The following is a 24,274-nucleotide window of genomic DNA, read 5'->3' as shown; positions in this document are numbered from 1 at the left end:
ATACGGCTGTTAACCATGTCTGTGTAAAAAGAGGCTGGATGATGACTTGGATGATGTGAGTACTGTTCATCAGTACAACCTGCAACAATCAGTTGTCTGCAGTCTGAACTCTCTCAGTTCACCTGTTTTCCATTTTAAAATAATAGTTTATTTAAAAAGGAGACTTGTGTGACTTATAATTTAACTTGAAATTCAAAACATTTTTTCCCCGTGTATGATAATTTAATTGTTTCAATAGTTTTACTTCTTTTAATAGCTAATTCTGTTCTTTTTAAATCCCTTACTCGCCTTTTCTCTGTGTGATGATATTGCTGACGTTTGGGTATCGAGTAAAGTCAGGTGACTGTGATCACATGATCTGGGGATCATGTGACTGTTATCACATGACTGTTTGACAGAAACCCCGACCGCCCAGACACCTGCACTGATCTGAGAGGACAGGTGTAAGAAAGATGGCTGCCATCACAGCCAGCCAATCAGAAGTGTAGGTCTCGTCTATATCCTGGAGTTGACGCATACTCAGCAGTCAGAGCAGAGCAGGGCGACCAGGACAGGGTCACAGAGAGGAGCGCAGGTCAAAGGTCAAAGGTGAAGTAGCCTGTAGAAAGCCTCTGGGGACAGGGATGCTAGTACGTCAGGTCATGTGACTATGAATGGAACCAGAGAAGTGAAACAGTCCCCGTCCCCCCACCTCCCCACACTCTTCTGCTTCCTGGACACCCCCCCTCTCAGTGACATCACTTCTATTATGGTATGGCATGTGGCGTAGAGGCCTGGTGTGAGGGAAGGTGATCACATGCCATACCATAGTAGAAGTCACACACACGTTCTCACACATACACATATACACCAACTCTCCATGCCGCACACATACTCACACACATAGACACACACATGCACTCACACTCACACACACACATTTCTTCATACACACACAAACAGTATGTTTGCATGATATCTCTTTCACACACACTAGACTGACCTCATGAAACCCCAGCATGGACATGTCTCTGTGTTCCATGCCTCATGGCCCAGTCACGTGACTCCTGTCATGTGACTCCTGTCATGTGACTTCCAGCTTGTCTTCATCTCTTTCTAAACAGACCACAGAATGTCATGGCAAAATGTCGTACAAAAATTAAATTATAGAAATATAATTTAGAGTATGTATATAAAAGAGTATGATACACAGATAATTTAAAGTAGATATAATTATTAATAATGTAAATAAAACATGTTTAGGGCTACTAGACCAAACACATGGAGATCAGCACTCTGGTCACCATGGTGACAACATCAGGCTGCGTCGCACTCATGCCCGGTAACCGTGGTAACCGCGTTGACCTGTCAGCACATTCAGCTGTCACCATGGCACAGCACCATGGAGACATGGACATTCCGACCAGCTGACTTCCTCGTCGCCTTATTGGCCGGTATCATGTCTTGTAAAAGAAGAGCCTAACATGACATCCTGTCCGTTCACATCCATCTACCCCCTGCTGAGCCAAGCTCTCTCTATCTTCCTCTATCTAGCTCTCTGTCTCTCTCCCTCTGTCTAGCTCTCTGTCTCTCTCTCCCCCCCCCCTCTGTCTAGCTATCTCTCTTTATCTCTCTCCCAATATCTATCTCTCTCTCTCTCTCTGTCTAGCTCTCTGTCTCTCTCTCTCTCTGTCTAGCTCACTCTCTGTCTCTCTCTAGCTCTCTGTCTCTCTCTCTCTCTGTCTAGCTCACTCTCTGTCTCTCTCTAGCTCTCTGTCTCTCTCTCTCTCTGTCTAGCTCACTCTCTGTCTCTCTCTAGCTCTCTGTCTCTCTCCCTCTCTCTTGCTCTGTTTCTCTCTCTGTGTCTGTTGTCTATCTCTCTCTATCTCCCTCCTTTTTCTGTCTATCCATGCCCTTCCTCTCTGTCTGTCTGTCTGTCTGTCTGTCTGTCTGTCTCTCTGCAGTCCCAGACATGAGCACACATTGCTGTATAGATGATACTACAGACGACAGCTCACCTTAGTGCAAGTTTCAGAGACTGTTACTAACAATTGCTGCTTTCAAAACAGTGATTTACCGAGACAAAGAACAATAAAAAAACACATTTTTATAGCTACTGCAAGATAACATGCCAACTGCCTTGTTTTATAGAGCAAAACTAGACAAACCCAGAAGTGCATGCTTGGTATGTTTCAGCTTTCTATAGAACAGCTTTTCTGGTGGGGGGGGGGGGGGGGGGGGGGGGGGGGGGGGGGGGGGGGGGGGGGGGATACTTCAATCCACCCTGTTGAGGCCAGGCCAGGAACACAAAGTTTTCTGTTAGCATGTCTGTTGTGGGCTTGTACCATGCGTGTAGCTACCACCCTACCTCCTTTCACCCCCAACGCACACCCCCACCCCTAACACCACACTCCTCCCCAGTCTCCCTCTTTCACATGCTTCCTCTCTGCCTCCTCTCATCCGCCTCTCCTCTGCACACGGACCAGCAGACTCCACAGGACTGACTTCACTGGATGAACAGCAGCGTTCGCTCCCAGAGCAGGCCTGATTGGTGGCTGCTTCTGTGAGACGGTTGGAAGCTATAGGGTGGTGGGTCAGGGGTCAGGGGTCAGGGTCAGGGGGAGTGATACCCATGCAGGCTGATGAGACCGCATGTCCACGCATGCTCAGTTGTTTCTTTTCTTATTTGTTCTCTCTTTTATTTCTTTACTTTTTGGGGTCTGTTTGTTTTGAGTTATGTGGAGAAAATAATGAAAGTGTTTAAAAGAAAGCTCCTGGTTTGTGGTTATTGAATCTTCTATCTGGTCTTTCTACCCTGTCTGTCTGTCTGTCTGTCTGTGTGTTTGTGCCTGTCAGGAGGAGAGAGTAAGGGACAAGAAGGGAGGAGGATGAGATAGGAGATGAGGGGATAAGATGGGAGGGGTCGCCATGGCAATGCCAACTTAGAATTCTACTCATCATTGGAAGGGCGGAGCTAGACTGGGCCTGTCTCCTGACAAACACCTTCTCAATGAAAATGAGGGAGGGAGGGAGAGAGAGAGAGAGAGAGAGAGAGAGAGAGAGAGAGAGAGAGAGAGAGAGAGAGAGAGAGAGAGAGAGGGAGAGAGAGGGGGAGAGAGAGAGAGAGAGAGAGAGAGAGAGAGAGAGAGAGAGAGAGAGAGAGAGAGAGAGAGAGAGAGAGAGAGAGAGAGAGAGGGAGAAAGGATGCATGTGTGTATGTGCGTGTGTGGATGGCTGTGTGTGTGTTTGTGTGTGTTAGTGCATCACACTTCACACTGTCGATAAGGTGAGTTTAACTAACAATGGTACGCCTCATACACACAACATTGTCCGTTCACATCCTGCCTGAGCCCAAGGATTGAAAGTTCCCTCCTGCAGTGCAGTGCAGTGCAGTGCGTCCATGTTACCAGGGGCCTCTCACCCTGCTGGCTCCATTCCTCAGGCACCCTGCTGGCTCCAGTCCTCAGGACTTGGCCCTGTAGGTTCACCTCCTGCACCCTGCTGGCTGCACTCCTCAGGACTGGGCCCTGTAGGTTCACCCCCTGCACCCTGCTGGCTGCACTCCTTAGGACTGGGCCCTGTAGGTTCACCTCCTGCACCCTGCTGGCTGCACTCCTTAGGACTTGGCCCTGTAGGTTCACCTCCTTCACAAACTGGTACTTTGAATGGGAAGTGTCTGCTAAATTAAGGAAAATAACCTCAAAAGTGTTAAACAGGTGAGTTAAAATGACACTTCTGTATAATGACTCAACCCTCATGATCCTCTCTCTTCTCCTCCCTTCTCCTGTCCGCTCCCTTGCCTCTTCTGTCATCTCAAATCTAATTTTCTCTCCTCCTTTCCTCTCCTCTCCTTAGTTTTCTTCTCATGTCCTCCCCCCTCACCTCACCTCTCCCCTCCACTCCTCTCCTCTCGCTGCTCTGGAACCAGTTAACTAGGGTTAGTTAGTGAGTAGATAAACAAGGTAAGGAAATAAACAAAACTAACTAGTGATGTTGCAAGGCACAAACGCTCTGACACACACCTCAGGAACGCACACACGCACACTCACACGCTCTGACACACACGCATCGTCATGTGCGCACACTCACACACGGGACCGCTGACGCCTTTCTGACGATAACCCCCCTCCCACCGCGTCAGCATTGAGCCCAAAAAAGTCACTTTTAAGTTATTTATAACAGACGGCTTTTTTTCCAGAGGTAAAATAAGAGAAAGGGGGTCGGGGATGTGATGATAAAGGGGGAAGAGAGAGAAGACAGTTAGTCTGCTGTAAGTATGACAGTAACCCCATCCATCTCTCCTCTTCTCACCATCTATTATTCATCAACTCCTCCTCTCCTCATCCCTCTTTCATTTCAGCGCAGGAGAAATAGGTCATTCAGGTAAAGTGGTTTTGAGCCTCTGTCTGCCCTCTTCTCTTTTACACATCCCTTCTTACCCTGTCTGCCTTTCTAGCCTTCTTCCCTCCATCTTTCTCTCCCTGGATTGGTGAGCATTTCTCTCCCTCGTGTTCATGTGTGACTGTGAAGATGGGTGGAGCTGAAACAAAGAAGCTGCGATACCTGTAGTGGCCAGCAGATGGAGCCTGTTTCACGTGTGTCTTTGCAGTGTGGAAATACGCCACTAGAGGGCCTCACTCAACCAGCACAAGAGACCGGGGCGGACAGTTCTCTCGTGATGCTCATCCCTTCATAGACCGTCGTGTGATAAAAGGCTCCATGTCCTTTGGGACTTGTAGGAAAGAGAGAGATGGGGATGGCACACACGATTACCTCCCTGACTTCTTCTATTCCCCACTCCCATGTGTGAGGCAGGAGGTGGAAATAAAACATGTTAACAGTTCATAAACATCGCTGGGTTTCGTTTCATAATTTTATGATCAAAAAGTGCTCAGTTGAGCCCGACACTGAAGCTCGGTTATATGAGAAAGGCACACCGCTCACCTTTTTGTTCAATTATCACTTAATTTCACCTGCACACACACTTGCATTATCTCCAAAAGACCACATGTGTAGTGTGTGACAGTTAATGATTACCAATGGACCCTTATTCATATTATTGGTAGACGAGTTGCTTTCCATAATTAAAATTAGAATATTGTTTAAAACATGTTGGTGGTATTTGAAAATAAGGGCTAATAGTTTCAAGGAAATGTGATAACCGAAAAAGCAAAAGCGGTGGTTGACTGGCCTATGTCGTGCTAGGTAGTACCGCTTTAAATTTTTGAAAGACCAGAACGCGGTCGCTTCTCCTGTCAATCACAGGTCAATGCAGTGAAGATGGCGGCGGTCATGGAAAGGAGTTTCATTGAAATATGTGGATTTGAGAGGGAAACTCTTCCAAGATTCAGAGAAATAACAATAAATCTCGGTAAAGTTGTAATCATATATCACTCGGTTTTGTCAATTACGCTGTGTATGGAATGAGGTCTTGACTCTCAATGTTGGTAGTCTATATAGCATAGCAGCATGCTAGCAAGCTCTACAGAATCAGATGGGCCTCGTTGGTCAGTGTGTTGTGCACACAACTAGCTAGCTAATGACTTTCAGCTAGTTTGCTAGCGTAGCGTAATGTTTAGTTTCTTACGCCCCATAATTCCAATACATTTCACACCCTGTCTGATATTTATGGACTGTCATTATCTGGCATTTCTTCAAATAAGCGCACATTGTCCAGGCTTCCAATCTGAACTGCGCGCTGAAGTCCCACTAGTAAGCGGCTAGTCAGTATTTCATGTCAGACATCTTCTTCATTGTTTGTACAGACACTTGTCTAGTTGTTTAAGTTTCTTAAGTATGTACGTTAAGTGCTACTTAATCACTTAAGCAGAGATATTAGCTAGCGCTAGAACAGAACATTAGACAACTAGCAGTAGCTGGGCAGTGAACAAGTTGGCTAACTAGTTGTCAACTAGTGTTTCCCCCACACTTGAACGACACCCATCTGATCTCAGACGCAAACCTCGTACTTAAATTCAGTATGCTTGCTGTCGATAGCATAAAACGTTTTGTCTTCATGTTTATCATGGGTTAACTTTTTTCGTTCCTCCAGGTCTGAATGCTTTACCAGGTGGGGTTAAATACCCAGACACCGCTGGCGGATTTCACTACGAGGACAGCGGGAAACTCCTGTCTGTCACAAGCAACAGATTTATTCACTGGTGAGGGACGTTGTTTGCATTCGTACAGCTTTTGTGGAAGTTCAGGTAGACGACGGGATATAGGGCCGTACTCAGAATTTACATGACATTTTTAAAATGTAACAAAAAGTGACATCGAAACAGTGTAGATATAAAGTACAACAGAAACGATCAGAACGGTATATTTTTAACGGTATATCGATGCTCATAGTCAAAGAGTGATCTGTTTACCAAGTTCAATGCAGTAATAATAGCTCTGCAACAATAACATCAACAATAACTACAATAATATTTTGTACAGTGACAACAAAAACTATATTGTGACTTTCTGTCTTCCACCTCCCGTCATTCCTCCACCCTCGCCCTCCCCCTCTCACCTTTCCTTCCTCCACCCTTGTCTTTGCTCTCCCCCTCTGGCCCACCCTCTACCTCGGCCTCCCTCTCGCCTCCAGGTCCACCTCGGGAGACTCCGTGCAGCTGGTGGAGCAGTCCCTGGACACCAACCTCCTGAACAACTCTGTGCGCCTCAAGTTCCCACACTGCCCCCTACTGCCTGGAGGAGTGCACATCCAGGAGACCGTCAACAATGTCATCATCCTCATCGTCACCAACCAGACTGTGCACCGCCTGGTGCTGCTGCACCCCACTCGCATGTACCGCAGTGTAAGCTAACGCTAGGCTCATGTACCTGTCATGTACCACAGTGTATGCTAACGCTAGGCTCATGTACCTGTCATGTACAGCAGTGTATGCTAACGCCAGGCTCATGTACCTGTCATGTACAGCAGTGTATGCTAACGCCAGGCTCATGTACCTGTCATGTACAGCAGTGTATGCTAACGCTAGGCTCATGTACCTGTCATGTACAGCAGTGTATGCTAACGCTAGGCTCATGTACCTGTCATGTACAGCAGTGTATGCTAACGCTAGGCTCATGTACCTGTCATGTACAGCAGTGTATGCTAACGCTAGGCTCATGTACCTGTCATGTACAGCAGTGTATGCTAACGCTAGGCTCATGTACCTGTCATGTACAGCAGTGTATGCTAACGCTAGGCTCATGTACCTGTCATGTACAGCAGTGTATGCTAACGCTAGGCTCATGTACCTGTCATGTACAGCAGTGTATGCTAACGCTAGGCTCATGTACCTGTCATGTACAGCAGTGTATGCTAACGCTAGGCTCATGTACCTGTCATGTACAGCAGTGTATGCTAACGCTAGGCTCATGTACCTGTCATGTACAGCAGTGTATGCTAACGCTAGGCTCATGTACCTGTCATGTACAGCAGTATATGCTAACGCTAGGCTCATGTACCTGTCATGTGCCGGAGTGTATGCTAACGCTAGGCTCATGTACCTGTCATGTACAGCAGTGTATGCTAACGCTAGGCTCATGTACCTGTCATGTACAGCAGTGTATGCTAACGCTAGGCTCATGTACCTGTCATGTACAGCAGTGTATGCTAACGCTAGGCTCATGTACCTGTCATGTACAGCAGTGTATGCTAACGCTAGGCTCATGTACCTGTCATGTACAGCAGTGTATGCTAACGCTAGGCTCATGTACCTGTCATGTACAGCAGTGTATGCTAACGCTAGGCTCATGTACCTGTCATGTACAGCAGTGTATGCTAATGCTAGGCTCATGTACCTGTCATGTACAGCAGTGTATGCTAACGCTAGGCTCATGTACCTGTCATGTACCGGAGTGTAAGCTCATGTACCACATGTAAGCGTAACAAGGTCGTATCACCTCCCCAGGAGCTGGTGTCGGAGCAGATGCAGTCCATATTCACAGACATGGGCAAGCTGAGCCTGCAGGATCCCGCCCACAGCGCCGTTATCCCCAGTGGCGTGGCGGGGGGCGGGGCGGGGCACGCGGCCACCCCCAGCACCTCCGCCGCCTGGCTCGGCCAACAGGGGGAGGCCCACTACGCCCTGGCCATGCCCACCGGGGGCATCATGATTGTTACGCTGCCATCGGCCGACTCTCAGGGTAGGTGGCCACCGCCCCTGACCAGAAGCCAGCGTTGTCATATGGAGTACATTAAGAGGACAAGTTGCAGGTTTATTGATATGTATATTGCAACGAATGGTGAGGGTACAGTCTTTGTTGACAGTTTCCTAGCGTAGTAAACTGTATGTTGTTACTTATGTCAGGGTTGTGCCAGCAACTGTACTAACTGAATGTCGTTGCTCGTGGTTGTGTAGTAACCGTTGTCACGGTGTTTGCCCATGTGCTCCTCAGATGCTGTGTCGGTCCTGGAGCTGAAGAGAAGCTCAGTCATGCAGAGGCTAGCTGGCTGGATGCCCTCCGCCATCAGGTCAGAGGTCAAACATGAACAAGAATAACGGCACAATCATGTATTGATTTAGCTTTTATACAAAGCGATGCAGCGGGGTTCAACCTTATGACCTCCTGCAGTCAAATGCTGGACTGTTGACCTATACCCATCCCAGCCCTTCCTCTGTTCCTGAAGCACTTCCTGTCACATTTCAGACCACTTGAATGTCTTTCAGCAGCTACATTAGCCAGCGAGGGGGTTTGGTGGTGTACTGGTGCTGTGTGACCACCATTTGTTTCACCGTGTGTGTGTTTATGGTGTGTATTCATGATGTGTGTGTTTATGGTGTGTATTCATGATGTGTGTGTGTGTTCTCTAGAGGGGACCAGAGCCCAGGGGACCTGGCCCTGTCTCTGGCTGCCAGGGAGCTTGAGGACGACACCTTCATCTTCGCGCTCTGTCACGACAACAAGCTGCGCATGTGGTCCTACAGGGTGAGTCTGCTGCAGCGCTTAGGACAGGATGCACTGGGGTTACAACCACACTCAGAGTCATATTTATAACCTATCTCACATCAACTCTCCAACCCTGTGACCCCCCCCCCCCCCCCCCCAGGACCAGACGTGTGTGATGGAGGCAGACATGCTGGAGTACGTCCCTGCTGGTGCTGATGTGCACCGTCTGGCGGGCCAGAGTCACCGTCTGCGTCTGTCCTTCTCTCCGGCCACGGGGCTCTGCCTCGCCGTGTACCTGGCAGCACCCAGCCACAGCCAGTTCACCGTGCTGCAGCTGGCTGCCGGGTACAACAACCGCTACGGCCTCGACCACATCTCCACGCTGTTCGACACACAGGTGTGTGTGTGTGGGGGGGGGTGACGCAGGTCAGGGAAGGGTGGGGGGTCGTGTGTGTGTGTGGGGGGGGGGGACGTAGGTCAGGGAAGGGTGGGGGGTCGTGTGTGTGTGTGTGTGGGGGGGGGACGTAGGTCAGGGAAGGGTGGGGGGTCGTGTGTGGGGGAGAGGGAGTTTGAATGGTGTGTGTGTGTGTGAGATCTCAATGTTGTCCCCTCTCCTCAGGAGACCCTGGTGGACTTCATGCTCACCCCCTCAGACATCTGGGCTCTGTGGCTGGACGAGTCCAACCAGACGGTGGTGAAACTCATCAGCTACGAGCAGTAAGTAGGACCAGCACCACCAAGCCTCTGGGCCAAGAGAGAGGAGGGGCTGGTGTTCGGTGGCTGACCTGTGTGTGTGTCCACTCCTGTGTGTGTGTGTGTGTGTGTGTGTGTTGTAGCTCAGAAAGGAGTCAGTGGAACCAAGTGTTTGTTCAGCCTCTGCCTGAAGACGAGGTCAGCATAGGAGTGGACCAGGATCCCAGAGTAAGAATATTTACCTAGCAACAACACTTTAACACTTCATCAATCACCCTGAAACGCCTCCAATCCCATTCCCACATTGACTGAGATGTGGAAGACACGTGAAGACTTTTTTTTCTCTCACCACCAAAATACTTTTAGAACCAGGCACAACTGATCGCTTGCTTTCTTCGCTGTTCTTTCAATATGCAACAAGCATGTTGCGTAGTGTTAAAGGTACTGCTAAATGACTAGAATGTAAAGTAGGACATGTGATTGATAATGTGGTTATGGTGTCTGCAGGAGACCTACCTGGATGTCCTCTTCTCTCCCCTGAGATTCACCGCCTCAGCTATCGTCAAAGCCCTCCAGGTGAGACATTTGTAATTGGGGTCAAGATGGCGTCATATCGCTGTATAGCATCGAGGATCGACGGTGGGCTGAATGAACGACAGAGCAGTCTGCGACGCTGTTCTGCTAACGTGGTGTTAGGCCTCTCATGCACAGGTCTAGATGTATAGGTCCTAAAGAGGGTTCTTGTCTTCTGTCAGATCTACAAACGAGCCTCCGAGAGAACCGTGGATCTGTCCTGGGATGCCCTGAAGAAGGAGGTCACCATCGCCGTGGAGGACGAGGTAACAGCCAGGTCTCTCTCTGTCTCTCCCCCTCTCTGTGTCTCCCCCTCTCTCTGTCTCTCTCTCCCTCTCTGTCTCTCTCTCCCTCTCTGTCTCTCTCTCCCTCTCTGTCTCTCCCCCTCTCTTTCTCATCTATCCCTTCTTCACCCCTCTGTCCCTCCTAGTTTTCCTTATTTTTCCTGATCTCGCCAAAATAATTGTTTTTTTAAAAACTCTCCCTTCTTCCCTGCCCCTTCTCTCCCTCCCCCCCTCCCTCCCGCTCAGCTGCAGAGCAGTGTGACAGAGTTTGAATTCTCCCAGGAGGAGTACAGGCTGCTGCAGGTGGAGTTCTGGTCTAAGTTCTACGCCTGCTGTCTGCAGTACCAGGAGGCTCTGTCTACTCCTCTGGGTCTGATGGTCAACACACAAACCAGCATGGTCTGCCTGCTCAAGAAGGTACACACACACAAACCAGCATGGTCTGCCTGCTCAAGAAGGTACACACACACACACACACACACCTTGACCTGATGCTAGACTGGGTTGTGTGTGTCCAGGGCTTGGTGTCATTCCTGCTTCCCTGCTTCGCTGTTGACCACCTGTACCTGTACTGCGACGAGTACCTCTCCTCAGAGGTGGAGACCCCCCTCACAGAAGGTGAAGCCCCCCGCCCCCCATTCTGGTTCCCAGGGGCTCTCCTCTTCCTGGGCTTGTTTGGATCTGTGGACCTTTGACGTCTATGGTTCTAATTGGCTACATTTGGAATCGCTCATGGTCACCCCCATGACAGCCATTTTGGCTCTTTGAGGCTCTTCCATTCATCCCAGTTTCCCCCTCTTCCTGTCCGCCCTCCACCTGACCCAGACCCGGAGCTGGCGCGGGATGTTCTCCAGCTGGTGCAGTGTCTGAGGCTGGTGAGTGAGGCCGTACCAGGGGACGTGGCCTACGAGATGGAGCGGGCCCTGGATCAACTGGAAGCCCCGGAGAACACAGCAGAGCAGGTGCTCGATCACCTGCTGGACCACGACAAGTCAGTACCCCCACAGCACAGCACAGCCCTCTGGTACTGCAGTACCCCCACAGCACAGCCCTCTGGTACTGCAGTACCCCCACAGCACAGCCCTCTGGTACTGCAGTACCCTCACAGCACAGCCCTCTGGTACTGCAGTGCCCCCTCAGCACAGCCCTCTGGTACTGCAGTACCCCCACAGCACAGCCCTCTGGTACTGCAGTGCCCCCTCAGCACAGCCCTCTGGTACTGCAGTACCCCCACAGCACAGCCCTCTGGTACTGTAGTACCCCCTCAGCACAGCCCTGTGATACTGCAGTACATTACATTTGTGCCTGTATTCAGACACGTTTATCCAAAGCAATTTACTAGTGCATTTAGTAAGTCCAGATACAACGGATCGAGGATCAGAAGTGCCGATTTCTGACGGCTTTTTGGTGGTCAGTCGAGGACCAGTCTGTACTGTACCAGGACCAGTCTGTGCTGTACCAGGACCAGTCTGTACTGTACCAGGCACAGTGCAAGAATCTCAACTACAATACGTCAGTTTAACTAGATGACAATCCAACAACGACATTGTACGTGGTAGAGAGTTTAACTGCAGATCAAGAGAGTTTGACTGCAGATCAAGAGAGTTTGACTGCAGATCAAGAGAGTTAGAATCTTATTGGACGTGCTTGTCGTGGTCCTGCAGTGAGGACGTGGTGGAGAACATCCAGTCGAAGCTGCAGGACATCAGGAGCCCTCTGGCGGCCATGGGCCTCCTGCTCAGAGAGCTGGACCTGGAGACGGACCCAGAGGCCAACCCCGACCCACCCCTCACCGCAGGTCAGAGGTCAACCAACGACAACCATGAGTTCTAAATGTTTCTGTGTGGGAAGAATGATGAAAATGGTGTGTGTCATGCATCTAAAATGTGTGTGTCTGGTATTGTGTGTGTGTGTGTGGTCAGGCCAGTCTCTGAACGTGCGCATCAGCCTGTCCCAGCTGTACGGCAGCAGTGTGATGGTGTCGGTGGTGTGTCAGGCTCTGAGCCACACAGCCATGACCAGAGCGCTGTGCTGCCGGGACCTGCTGCTGCTGCAGCACCTCTACCTGCGCCTGGACGACAACGTGAGCACGCACGCTGCTGTAACTGCCATTTACCCTTCTATCTTGTCAGTCATTTAAACACGTCTCTCTCTGTGTGTGTGTGTGTGTCAGGTGTTCCTGGCTGGAGGAGCCCAGCTGCTCCAGCTGCAGCAGGATCTGATCCCCAGGACCTCCCACCTTCTGTCCTCCTACCTGCTCCTCCAGCACACCTGCCAGAGCCTGGCCTGTGCCCTGCCCCTGGACATCATGTACGACCCCCTGTTACACACAGCCTATAGGCCCCCCTGTTACACACAGCCTATAGGACCCCCTGTTACACACAGCCTATAGGACCCCCTGTTACACACAGCCTATAGGACCCCCCTGTTACACACAGCCTATAGGACCCCCTGTTACACACAGCCTATAGGACCCCCTGTTACACACAGCCTATAGGACCCCCTTTTACACACAGCCTATAGGACCTCATGTTACACACAGCCTATAGGACCCCCTGTTACACACAGCCTATAGGACCCCCTGTTACACACAGCCTATAGGACCCCCTGTTACACACAGCCTATAGGACCCCCTGTTACACACAGCCTATAGGACCCCCTGTTACACACAGCCTATAGGACCTCCTGTTACACACAGCCTATAGGACCCCCTGTTACACACAGCCTATAGGACCCCCTGTTACACACAGCCTATAGGACCCCCTGTTACACACCGCCTATAGGACCCCCTGTTACACACAGCCTATAGGACCCCCTGTTACACACAGCCTATAGGACCCCCTGTTACACACCGCCTATAGGACCCCCTGTTACACACAGCCTATAGGACCCCCTGTTACACACAGCCTATAGGACCCCCTGTTACATACAGCCTATAGGACCCCCTGTTACACACAGCCTATAGGACCCCCTGTTACACACAGCCTATAGGACCCCCTGTTACACACAGCCTATAGGACCCCCTGTTACATACATCATAGGTCGAATAGATACGACCCACCCAAACTGACTCCTCAGTTCCTCAGCCTTTCTCAGTCCTGCTCCTGCTGGGCTTGATGACATCACGCTCCTCTCAGTGTTTCCCACACATTGATTTATTTGTGGCGGCTCGCCAACATTGTCACTGATTTGCTTCCATAGGCAGTGGCAGAGCCCCAATTGTTTACAACGTCTGGCTCTGCCCCTGCCTACCGCCACAAATCCCATTCTGTGGAAAACACTGCATCTGAATCAGGTGTGGTGGAAGAACATGCAGGGCAGAGGGCCTGACGAAAAGGACTGAGAGGCTGATATAGATCAGACCCTACATAGACCCCCCCCCCCCTCCCATTACTGTTTTTCCTACTGTGTTTTTATAATGACTCCATTTCTAAATGTGTGGATGTGGTTGTAATCGGTGGGGTTCTTGTGTTTCAGAGATGCTAACCTGCAGCACCTATCTGTCCTTGAGATGTCAGATTCCCTTTCCCTGGCCACCAACAGATCAGGTGTGTGTTTGTTTGTTACTATGCTCGACAGCAACATACACATGCTGTTTGGTTTCCCCTGAGTTCATAGCTGTAGGTGATACTGGTTAGGATCTGATTGTCTCCCCATCATTATCTCTCCCTGTCTCCCCCCAGTGTTGAGTCCGCAGACGGTGTTGGAGTTGTTCTACCAGGGCGTAGCGAGGAAGTCCATCATCTCCCAGCTGTACTCCCAGCAGCAGGGTCCCACTGCAGGCCTAGCCATGCTCCACTGGCCCCACATGGTCTCCAGCGTGGTCCAGCTGCTAGCGCAGCAGCTGTATCCTCCATAGACACCCACAAGGAGCTGGGTTAGCATATGCTTAGCATATGCTAAGCTATCTTTTAAGCGGCAAATGTGTCAAGAAGCTCTTGATTCAACGTTCGGTGTTTGGCTAGCTCTGAAGCTAATGTCATTGGTGAAGCCATGTCAGATTTGACCTCTATAAACTTTAGGTTAGGTTAGCTCTAAATCCTGTCTTTTACATGTTGATGCCTATTTACTAATTAAAGTCCACTCATACTTAGATCTGAGCTTGTACTAAACTACACAGGGTTGAAACGTGGTATAAAAGGACACTTACCTTAACTTATGCATCTCTAGCTGGCCAAGCAACCCAGGCTTCCAGTTCCCTGAATGTCTAATGGCCAACTGTCAGTACACACAACTACAGGTGAGGGTTCCTACTGTCAGTACACACAGGTACATGTGAGTAATCCCAGCTGTGCAACTTTTCAACAGGTTTTTGATGTGACGGCGTCTCTCTGTCTCTCCCTGTCTCCCTCCCTCTCTGTCCCTCCCTCTCTATCCCTCTGTCTCTCTCCCAGGAGTACATCAGACTCATCCAGCCCTGGTGTCAGGTCAACATGGGCTCCTGCAGCTTTATGCTGGGCCAGTGTTACCTGGCCAACGGAGAGGGGCAGAAGGTGTGTGTGTGGGGGGGTACATCAATTGTCAGTGTTGCATGGTGGGTAATGTGACCCTGTGTGTCCGTGTCTCTTGTCCTCAGGCTTTGGAGTGCTTCAAGAAGGCGTCGCCCGAGGTGGAGAAGGAGGAGTTCCTCCTGCGGGTGGCAGGAGCTGATGAGGAGGAGGCTGCCTCATCTCCCCTCCTGCAGTACTACAACAAGGTGGGGAGGGAAATATCACTGTGTGTGGGGGGGGGGGGGGGTCTCAGTATGTACTTGTGCGTATGTTAGTTTGTGTTCATCCCTGGTGTGTGACTGTGTGTGTAGGTGCTGCGCTTGCTGGAGGATGTGGGACTGCCAGAGCTGGTGATCCAGCTAGCCAGCCTGGCCATCACCGTCTCCACCACTGACCTAAGGAGTCAGGTACAAACCCCACTCCTTCACCACTAGGAGGGTGTAGCTTGGTACGAACCCCACTCCTTCACCACTAGGAGGGTGTAGCTTGGTACGAACCCCACTCCTTCACCACTAGGAGGGTGTAGCTTGGTACGAACCCCACTCCTTCACCACTAGGAGGGTGTAGCTTGGTACGAACCCCACTCCTTCACCACTAGGAGGGTGTAGCTTCACTCCTTCACCACTAGGATGGTGTAGCTTGGTACGAACCCCACTCCTTCACCACTAGGAGGGTGGAGCTTGGTTACAGGTGCTGATCTGTGAAACCCTCTGTGACATTACTTAAACAATAAAATGTGTATGCTGATAACTGGGGGTGATATCTGTCTTTAATGACGATCTCAGTACTGATCTCTTCTCCCTGTGTCCAGGCTGCTCTCTGGACGCGTATCTTCAAACACCACCTGGACCTGGGCCACAACAGTGAGGCCTATGAGGCTCTGGTCCAGAACCCAGACTCCAGCAGGTACACACACACACTCTCATACACACACTCACCACACACACATAAACATTCAAGCAGGAAACAAGTTTCACTTGTTAGTTTGGTACCTACTCTGCCTTTTTAGAGTATGTTTGCGTTCCTCCTCCTCTCCAGGCAGCTGGACTGCCTGCGCCAGCTGGTGGTGGTTCTGTGTGAGCGCTCTCAGCTCCAGGACCTGGTCCGCTTCTCCTACATCAACCTGCATGACGAGGTATGCCCTGGCTCCTCTTCCCTGGACTGGACCACCGTTATTACTGTACACCATGCCTGCTAGCTGAGATGTTACTGTACACCATGCCTGCTAGCTGAGATGATGTTACTGTACACCATGCCTGCTAGCTCAGATGATGTTACTGTACACCATGCCTGCTAGCTCAGATGATGTTACTGTACACCATGCCTGCTAGCTGAGATGATGTTACTGTACACCATGCCTGCTAGCTGAGATTATGTTACTGTACACCATGCCTGCTAGCTCAGATGTTGTTACTGTACACCATGCCTGCTAGCTGAGATGTTACTGTACACCGTGCCTGCTAGCTCAGATGATGTTACTGTACACCGTGAACTCGTGTTGCTTGACTGCCTTGTGTTTCCAGGTGGTCAGCATCATCGAGTCCAGAGCCAGGGCTGTGGACCTCATGACCCATAACTACTACGAGCTTCTCTACGCCTTCCACACCAACAGACACAACTTCAGGAAAGGTAGGCGCTTCATCACAATAATAATGACCTTGTATTAATTGAGGCTTCATCCAAAGCGACGCACAGGAGGATTTGAACTGTGTGTGTGTGTGTGTGTGTGTGTGTGTCCGTCCCCTGCAGCGGGCACAGTCATGTTTGAGTACGGGATGCGTCTGGGCAGGGAGGTGAGGACCAGACAGGGCCTGCAGAAGCAGGTCAACTGCTACCTGGCTGCCCTCAACTGTCTGCGGCTCATGAAGCCTGCATACGCCTGGATCGTCCAGCCCACCTCCGGGGCCGTGGTGAGGAGGGGCGAACACACACACACACAGCTGACGTCCACCTGCTTAAATGTTCTCATACAACAATACTTCTCTTTCTCTTAACTCGCAACACAAACACGCATACCTGAACGCTGTCTCTCAGTTGCCTGATATTTTTGCTCTCAAACAAACACACCACTTTGACCCTGAATCAAACACCCACACCCATGTACCCCTGTCCTCTTCTGGAACCCCACTGTGACTGAGCTCTCTCTTCCTGCAGTATGAGCGTCCTGGAGCTTCCCCCAAGAGGAACTACGATGGGGAGTTTGCTACCGGCCCAGGTTGGTCTGATGTTCATTCCTTCATTCATTCATGTTACACCGCAGAGTAGGCCTTCTTTTTACAGCCCCATGGCAACACTGCGATGACAGTTTGTATTAACATAACTGTGCTCCAATAACATTGTTTTAACATACCATCACTTTTCAAAAGTTCTCTCGATGGCCACATGGTTTAGCAGCATCACGTTTTAACATAACATCATGTGTCAATGTTTCTCAATGGCCCTAATACAACACTGTATCATACATGTGTTGCTGTTCAGTCTGAATAGCGAGGGAGGAAACACGTGCAATTCTGTGACTGTGTGTTTACAGTGAGTCGGCAGATCGACATCCTGGAGCTGAAGGATCTGGAGAGAGAGTACATCCTGGCTCGCAGTCGCCTCACTCTGGCAGAGCAGGACTCTCCCTCCACAGCCATCGCAGGTACCACCACCAGGAGCCAGAGCATCATCATCACCACCACCACCACCGTCTGACTGAACACACCTTCACACAGTCACTTTTAACCAGCTACTATACAGTCATCAGGACTCATTCCTAACCCTTCTAGTTCTAGTTTGTGTAAAACGACGTGGTCTGTCTGTTGGTCCTTCAGGCAGTGCTTCTGCAGTGGAGATGGTTTCCCTGCTGGTCCAAACAGGACTGTTCGACTGCGCTCTGTCTCTCTGCCAGACCTTCAAACTCCCCCTCACTTCTGTCTTTGAGGGGCTGGCCTTCAAGTAAGTCACGTGACTCACCTGACAGGCAGGGAGATGTTTACTGGTCCCTGTGGGGTGCTTCATTAGTCAGCTGACCAGAGGTGTTGGAGGGTCACATGATTGTGATTAATTTAACATGAGGCTTTTATCGAAAGCAGTGTACAAGGAGGGGATGTGAACCTGCAACCTCAGTTTCAGTTGAACCACGGGTTCACATCCCTCCCAAACTTCCACAGGTGCATCAAGCTGCAGTACGGAGGAGACGAGAGTCAGAACGAGGCCTGGAACTGGCTAGCAGCCAACCAGCTCTCCACCGTCATCACCACCAAGGAGTCAAGGTTGGTTCTGTATTCTGCAAGTTGGGTGTCGGAAATGAATCCCGGGATTGAAAGAGCTGATTTGTGGTTGTAGTTGGTGTCTTACGAGGCTCTGTGTCCCTGCTGCCCTCAGTGCCACAGACGAAGCATGGAGGTTGCTGGCCTCATACTTGGAGAGGTACCCTACCCAGAATGCCTTGCACCACCACTGCGTCATTAACAAGCTGCTGTCACATGGCGTGCCTCTGCCTGATTGGCTGGTCAACGCTTATAAGGTGAGTGTCGAGTTAGAATTGACTGTTGAAGCAGTCACAATTACCCAATAATAACTATAACTGGTACGTTTGGTAAAGTACCAACATGTCATCTCCATTTTTATCATGAACTTCTACTACTATGTTTGTCAAAAGTGGCCAAGAGTTAAAAGTATGGCTCTGTATTACAGCTCACTAGAACTTCAAACTAGTATGATGAACAGAAGGTGTACTAGTGCAAGGCTGTGTAAAATGATGCCGTGCGTCTCCCTGTTCCTGCTTCCCTCCCAGGGCGTCGACACAGCAGCGTTGTTGCGTCTCTACCTGAACTTTGACCTTCTCGATGCGGCCGCAGAGCTGGTGCTGGAGTATGTGGACGCTCTCCTGGGGAAGGGACACCAGTACTTTGGAATAGAGGTACAGGATTGGGTCTGGGCGGGTTTGAATTCCCCCTCTGCACCGCGCGAGAGATTTTAGTTTCGTTAACATGGTGCTTCTCAAACAGACAATTGACAGAATAGGGAGTCTTTGAATGTATTCATTTAGCAGGCTATTTTACATAGAGCTGGTAGCTGAGATGGAGCTATTTTGCAGTGTGCCTGGTAAGTAAATCAAATGGCTGTGTTGTGTTTTGCCAGAGACCTCTGTCAGCCACAGCGCCTCTCGTCTGGCTCCCCTACACCTCCATCGACCAGCTCCTCCAGTCTCTCAATGAGACCCAAACTAATGCCAACGTAGGTCACCTCCATCCACCAGACACACTGCATCTAACCAGCCTAGTTACCCACCATCCACCACACACACTGCATCTAACCAGCCTAGCTCACCTCCATCCACCACACACTGCATCTAACCAGCCTAGCTCACCTCCATCCACCACACACACTGCATCTAACCAGCCTAGCTCACCTCCATCCACCACACACAGCATCTAACCAGCCTAGCCCTGTGTTCACGGCCTTCTGCTCCCTTCTAGATCTACAACAGGCTGCGGGACAAGCTGGATGACTACCACAAGCTGGTGGATCAGACGAGCAGAAGGCGCTTACAGGCCCAGTAACTGCAGCTGTCTGTCAGCCCCTGGAAGCACTGCCTGGCTCAGACTTCCACAGGCCTGGCTCAGACTTCCACAGGCCTCTTCAACATGGTGCTCCTTCACCACGTCTCAATGTCCCCTCCTTTCTCTGTCGGTTTCAGAAACAGCTTGGATTTAAATGGAAGATTATTTTTGTATTGGTAAATTAAAAGGACTGTTATTGGTGGCATTGTGTGTCACGTCTGACTGTTTGGGGGACGGGGGGTGAAGAGGGGGTTTGTCTTACATGTCGCTCACATCGAGTTCTTAAATATACTGTAAATACAGTGTGCATGATTGAATGCAGTTGTTTGTCACGTGTTGAAGCTGAATGTGCTTTTTTATTTTATAGATGAATTGTGATGATATTGGACTTGTTATTTTGTACTTTGAACATTTACAAATCAGGTTTGTTGTAAAATGCGATTAAAACTTTTCCTTGCAGTGGAAATTGTCAGATTTTCTTCTATAACGTGTGATGCGTCAAAGATTTCGTTTGGCGAACAAAATGAGCCTTAGTTTTAACTTTATTTTGTAATTGTCCCTTGAAGGCAGGACTTAGACACAGCACAACACTAGTGATTTGCCTGTATGATGTCATAATGGCATCTCAAATCTAATTGGTTTAGGAAATAGAAATTGCCTAGCAACATTAAATGCTGTTTTTACAAGAACAAAAGGAAAGATTAGAATGTGACAAGTACCTTCAAAACTGTATATAAGTCTGAGAAGCTGTTGTGTAATGGAATAGGCCTAAATATAAGAGGTAGAAATTGTCAAACTAATCTTTATTGTGTAGTGCAGGCATTAGGTATGTTGTCAGAGAATCAATGTTCAACTATTTAAAATATCTTAAGTAGAAGCTTGACCACAAGAAAATATTTACATCACAGAATGTTTTACCTCAGACTTAAATATTGCTACAGTAAAATACCACAAAATCTTTAGAAAATACATAATTCATCAAATGCATGCATTGTATTTGTCTTTGCGTTTTTTATGGTACCAGACCCATATGGCTATTTTCAGATATTAAAAACATTTGACTTTAAATAACCAAATCTTCCCTAATTTAACAATGCATTTATTAAATTAGGAACATAAAAATAACACATAACAAATTATAACAAATAAAATAACACTGCAGTCTTCAATTAATGAATTGCCAACCCAGAACACACAAAAGGTTTTGTAATCACAGCACATCCTCAATAATAAATTTGGTCCATTCTATCCAGAGCTGGTTCTTGCCTTACTTGATACAAGCCATGCAAATTTATGCCAAATAGACCAATTACAACTTATCCTTCAAACTCTGATGATAACATGTAATAAGGGTTGGGTCTTACAGCAATTACAAACTTTGTCCGACAGTGACACAATACGGCTACATGTTACTCGTCTATAACTGGTGGTTCAGGGGCCACTAGAGCTGCCAGCTTGATATCTTAACATTTAAAATATGGTCATTCCTCATCAGTGCAGCTCCATATTCAAGACTGTCAACCAGCAAATGCAGATCTATGCATCAGCCCAATTGAAATTCTAAATCTCTTCAGCATTAGAGATTAATTTTCATCTGAACACATCAATTTCACCATAAATTGTTGAAATTTTCATTTTGAGTAACATACCTTAAAGTACAAAACTCAGTTTGTTGAGCCCTGGCATGGTTTTCTTTTCAAGTACAACAAAGTTAAAACATTTATAAACTTTTGTATTATCAGTCCTTTTCCCATCTCTTAAACATGGTGTAATCAAATGAATCATTACACCCTAAATGTAAACATAAATTAAATCCATAATTCCAATGCAGTTATATCATTTAGAACCTTTTCTATTAATCTGTACATATATCATGTCTTGAAACCCCAATGGATAGTGACAAAATGTGCTGGTTTACATTAATTAAACAAATGCAGTTTCATGTTTTGGAATGTCTATCTACAAGTTACTGATGCATATTGAGAAACTGATTTGCATAACTCATTGTGATGGACACTAACAATGGAGTTGTGCAAACAGTGAGGATGTTGCTGACAGACAAAGTAATAAAAAAGAAAATACAAAATATTATAATTATAATACAATATAAACAGGGAATGGTCTTCCAGTAACTAGTTTGTCTATTCAAAGACATCATGAATCTAATTGTTTGGTATTAAAACTATTGAATGGGGATAGGATGCAACTTAAGGGTTTTCAAGGATGGTTCGGATCAGTTGATTGGATTATTTTAACAAAGCTGTGAGGAATGGACAAATGGTGTTACATAAAGTCTTCATAGTCCTGTGCATATCCTCCATCAAACTCCCCATAATCTGCAAGGTCGTCTTTCATCTTCGCCTTGAACCCCCCTGCAGGTACCACTCCTTTCTTCCTATTCTTCCCTTTCTTTAGTTGCTGTAAAACAACAGATTGTCATTCACCCAATTTATTATTAGACGTTTGTTTGTTTTTTAAACTGAAAGGAATATATTCTTGAAAAGAACCAACCTTTTCCTGTTTCTGTTTCTCACTGAGCAGAGCCGTGAGTGAGCCACTTATTTTCTTCAAGTCTTCCACTTCCACTGCAAAGTGAACCGGATCAATTAAACTACACAAATTCTAACCATCTAACAATACCCTTTTTGCTACCTTCGGGTCACATGACCCAAAGGTTCACAACGAACCATTGTTGAGTTGTGACAATGTTACCCAATACAAAAACAAATAAAAAGCATTTTCTTTCAACCTTCGCGCTGAGACAGCCTGACAGTTAAAAGAAAATGCTTCACTTTGTTTTTGTAAGTGGTAAAGTTGTCGCAATACGAAGGTGGGTCACAATGGCTGATGGGTCAGAATGACCCGAAGATAACACGAGGGATAGTTAGGAGTCATGACACCTTTTCCCAGTAACATTTCCTGTATTTCAGGCATTACTCACATGAAAGACAGAGGTCTTTTCCCAGTAACATTTCCTGTATTTCAGGCATTACTCACATGAAAGACAGAGGTCTTTTCCCAGTAACATTTCCTGTATTTCAGGCATTACTCACATGAAAGACAGAGGTCTTTTCCCAGTAACATTTCCTGTATTTCAGGCATTACTCACATGAAAGACAGAGGTCTCGAAACAACGAATCCAGGAAGTTAGAGTAATGTATGGATTTTTCATAAGGTGATATTTTGTCTTTCAGTAACTTCTCAAATTCTGTAAAGTCATCTTTAGACGAGGGACTTATGGCATCAATTCCTGTTACGCTGTTTGATACACCTTAGGAGACAAATGTTCACATTATTGACCTCCCATTCACAATCAAGCTAGAACTTGCGACTACTAGATAGTCTGAGTCTATTCACTTTGTCTCACAAGCCTATTTATTTTACTCACCAAAAGCATCTTTTGCAAGTTCAAGGTCTGCCTCCTCTTGGAGTTTCTGGACTTTGAGTTTCTCAGCCAGTTCCTCTTCTGGTGTGAGTTCAGTTATTTCATGGGATTCCTGTAACTAAAAATCCAATAAATAATATGTAAATAATTTTCACAGAAAAATTAAGCCATATTATACATCTAGAAGCTATAAATCAACTTACCCGTTTCTTCAGTTCCTCTTGCTTTTTTCTTTGTATCATTTCTTTTTCTTTGATTTTATCACTTAATTTCTTTTTTTCTGAATTTTTTGCTTCTGAAACTTGAACAGATTTACATGCTTGTTAAATTGATCAGAGTTCATATTTGTATGTTTTCCTAATACTTGAGGGAACCTATAGTTTGAACTCTGGCAAGTAGCCTACCTGTTTTCTGTTGCTTTAATTCCTCCTCTTCGTCATCCCAGTTGTCCTGCAACGGGTAAGAAGAAAACTTAACGAACCTGCTGGGCTGTGAATATTGGACCTCAACGTACTGTAGTATCGGGGAAGCTAAATTCAATTTTCAAATACACAACAACAACTGAACTCCACAACTGCTAGCTAATCCCGGCTTCAGAGAAGGAAAACACAGCCAGATAGCCGTGCGGCTAATACATAAAATTGGTTCAAGCCTCGCATTTACGTTGGGAAAAACTGAGTTAATGCTAGCTAGTCTGTTGTAACATGACAAGTGACGAGCAGCTATCTGTACACTTCACGTTAAACTAAATTGAGTTTCTAAGCAAACTAGCTCTAGTTTACTAAACTGTAAGTAAATGTAGTGGTACTCTACAGTCAGTACGTGCAATGCTAGAATTGTTCCTGCAAAACATAACGGATTCGCTATCTAGCTGTAGCTAGAGCAACAGAAAACTGGTTAAAGCTACATACAGGTGTTGGCCAATGAGGTTATATTTTACAAGCTCGAATGCTAGCAGGTTGTCTACTAGTACCTTGACATCTTCCTCCTCGTCCTCGCCTTCCCATTTGTCCAATACAGCAGCCTTCTTTGTCGTTTCATCCGCTTCGAAAGTGTCAGCATCTAATTAACAGAAAGATGTCAATGCCAGACTGCAATATTGCCCTTTTAGTAGTGACCAGATGTGTTTATCCCACATAAACTGTTATAATTAACAGGCGACAAAATACTGACAGATAGAAACTTACCCCAAGAATCATCCTCCGCCATTTTTGACTGTGCGTTTACGTACTAAATTCCTCATGTCCGAGTAGTTCACCACTTTGGTTCCGCAGAGTAATGGTGATGCGAGGACTGTACCAACCTTTTACTTGGGGCATTCCTAGTTTCCAAACTAAAACTAGGAGGTACGTAGTATTTTAAGCAGTTACAAAACTATCATTAAAAGGCACAATTATGCCAACAAATGGTTCCAAATGTCCATTATAATCAAATAATTTC

General features: G+C 47.7%; 2 protein-coding genes across 2 annotated transcripts; one reads left to right on the top strand and one right to left on the bottom strand.

Moving 5' to 3' along the window:
• Positions 1-5,242: 5,242 nt before the first annotated feature.
• nup160 (nucleoporin 160) lies at positions 5,243-20,132 on the top strand. The gene is made up of 35 exons (XM_047034977.1): positions 5,243-5,350; positions 6,032-6,140; positions 6,572-6,782; positions 7,884-8,118; positions 8,371-8,446; positions 8,787-8,901; positions 9,023-9,259; positions 9,482-9,579; positions 9,699-9,783; positions 10,063-10,131; positions 10,311-10,394; positions 10,659-10,829; positions 10,931-11,030; positions 11,238-11,403; positions 12,077-12,210; positions 12,335-12,495; positions 12,586-12,722; positions 13,890-13,960; positions 14,096-14,258; positions 14,583-14,652; positions 14,807-14,905; positions 14,989-15,108; positions 15,214-15,309; positions 15,714-15,808; positions 15,941-16,037; positions 16,426-16,531; positions 16,652-16,812; positions 17,057-17,117; positions 17,433-17,543; positions 17,716-17,839; positions 18,055-18,156; positions 18,269-18,410; positions 18,681-18,806; positions 19,028-19,123; positions 19,366-20,132. The coding sequence occupies exons 1-35, from the start codon at positions 5,260-5,262 to the stop codon at positions 19,447-19,449; spliced, it is 4,203 nt and encodes a 1,400-aa protein (XP_046890933.1). The 5' UTR covers positions 5,243-5,259; the 3' UTR covers positions 19,450-20,132.
• Positions 20,133-20,532: 400 nt separating this feature from the next.
• On the bottom strand, positions 20,533-24,141 carry eif3ja (eukaryotic translation initiation factor 3, subunit Ja). Its single transcript, XM_047034986.1, has 8 exons — positions 24,022-24,141; positions 23,808-23,896; positions 23,239-23,284; positions 23,038-23,135; positions 22,838-22,952; positions 22,559-22,720; positions 21,961-22,034; positions 20,533-21,867 (listed from the first exon to the last, which is right to left on the bottom strand). The coding sequence occupies exons 1-8, from the start codon at positions 24,041-24,043 to the stop codon at positions 21,733-21,735; spliced, it is 741 nt and encodes a 246-aa protein (XP_046890942.1). The 5' UTR covers positions 24,044-24,141; the 3' UTR covers positions 20,533-21,732.
• Between the last annotated feature and the right edge of the window lie 133 nt (positions 24,142-24,274).

Source organism: Hypomesus transpacificus, chromosome 14 (assembly GCF_021917145.1).
Source record: "Hypomesus transpacificus isolate Combined female chromosome 14, fHypTra1, whole genome shotgun sequence".
Taxonomy (NCBI): domain Eukaryota; kingdom Metazoa; phylum Chordata; class Actinopteri; order Osmeriformes; family Osmeridae; genus Hypomesus; species Hypomesus transpacificus.
The sequence above is the reverse complement of the archived record's forward strand: the minus strand, read 5'-3'. Positions and strand labels throughout refer to the sequence as shown.

What these genes read in the sequence shown, in the direction of transcription:
- nup160 (XM_047034977.1), top strand. Translation starts at nt 5,260, where the DNA reads ATGGCGGCGGTCATGGAAAGGAGTTTCATTGAAATATGTGGATTTGAG. An exon ending in TTTGAGGGGCTGGCCTTCAA is followed by an intron (nt 17,840 to 18,054) that starts GTAAGTCACGTG and finishes AAACTTCCACAG; the next exon opens with GTGCATCAAGCTGCAGTACG. An exon ending in AGACCCAAACTAATGCCAAC is followed by an intron (nt 19,124 to 19,365) that starts GTAGGTCACCTC and finishes GCTCCCTTCTAG; the next exon opens with ATCTACAACAGGCTGCGGGA.
- eif3ja (XM_047034986.1), bottom strand. Translation starts at nt 24,043, where the DNA reads ATGGCGGAGGATGATTCTTGGG. An exon ending in ACTTGCAAAAGATGCTTTTG is followed by an intron (nt 22,721 to 22,837) that starts GTGAGTAAAATA and finishes TTGTCTCCTAAG; the next exon opens with GTGTATCAAACAGCGTAACA. An exon ending in TCGAGACCTCTGTCTTTCAT is followed by an intron (nt 22,035 to 22,558) that starts GTGAGTAATGCC and finishes TTCACTTTGCAG; the next exon opens with TGGAAGTGGAAGACTTGAAG.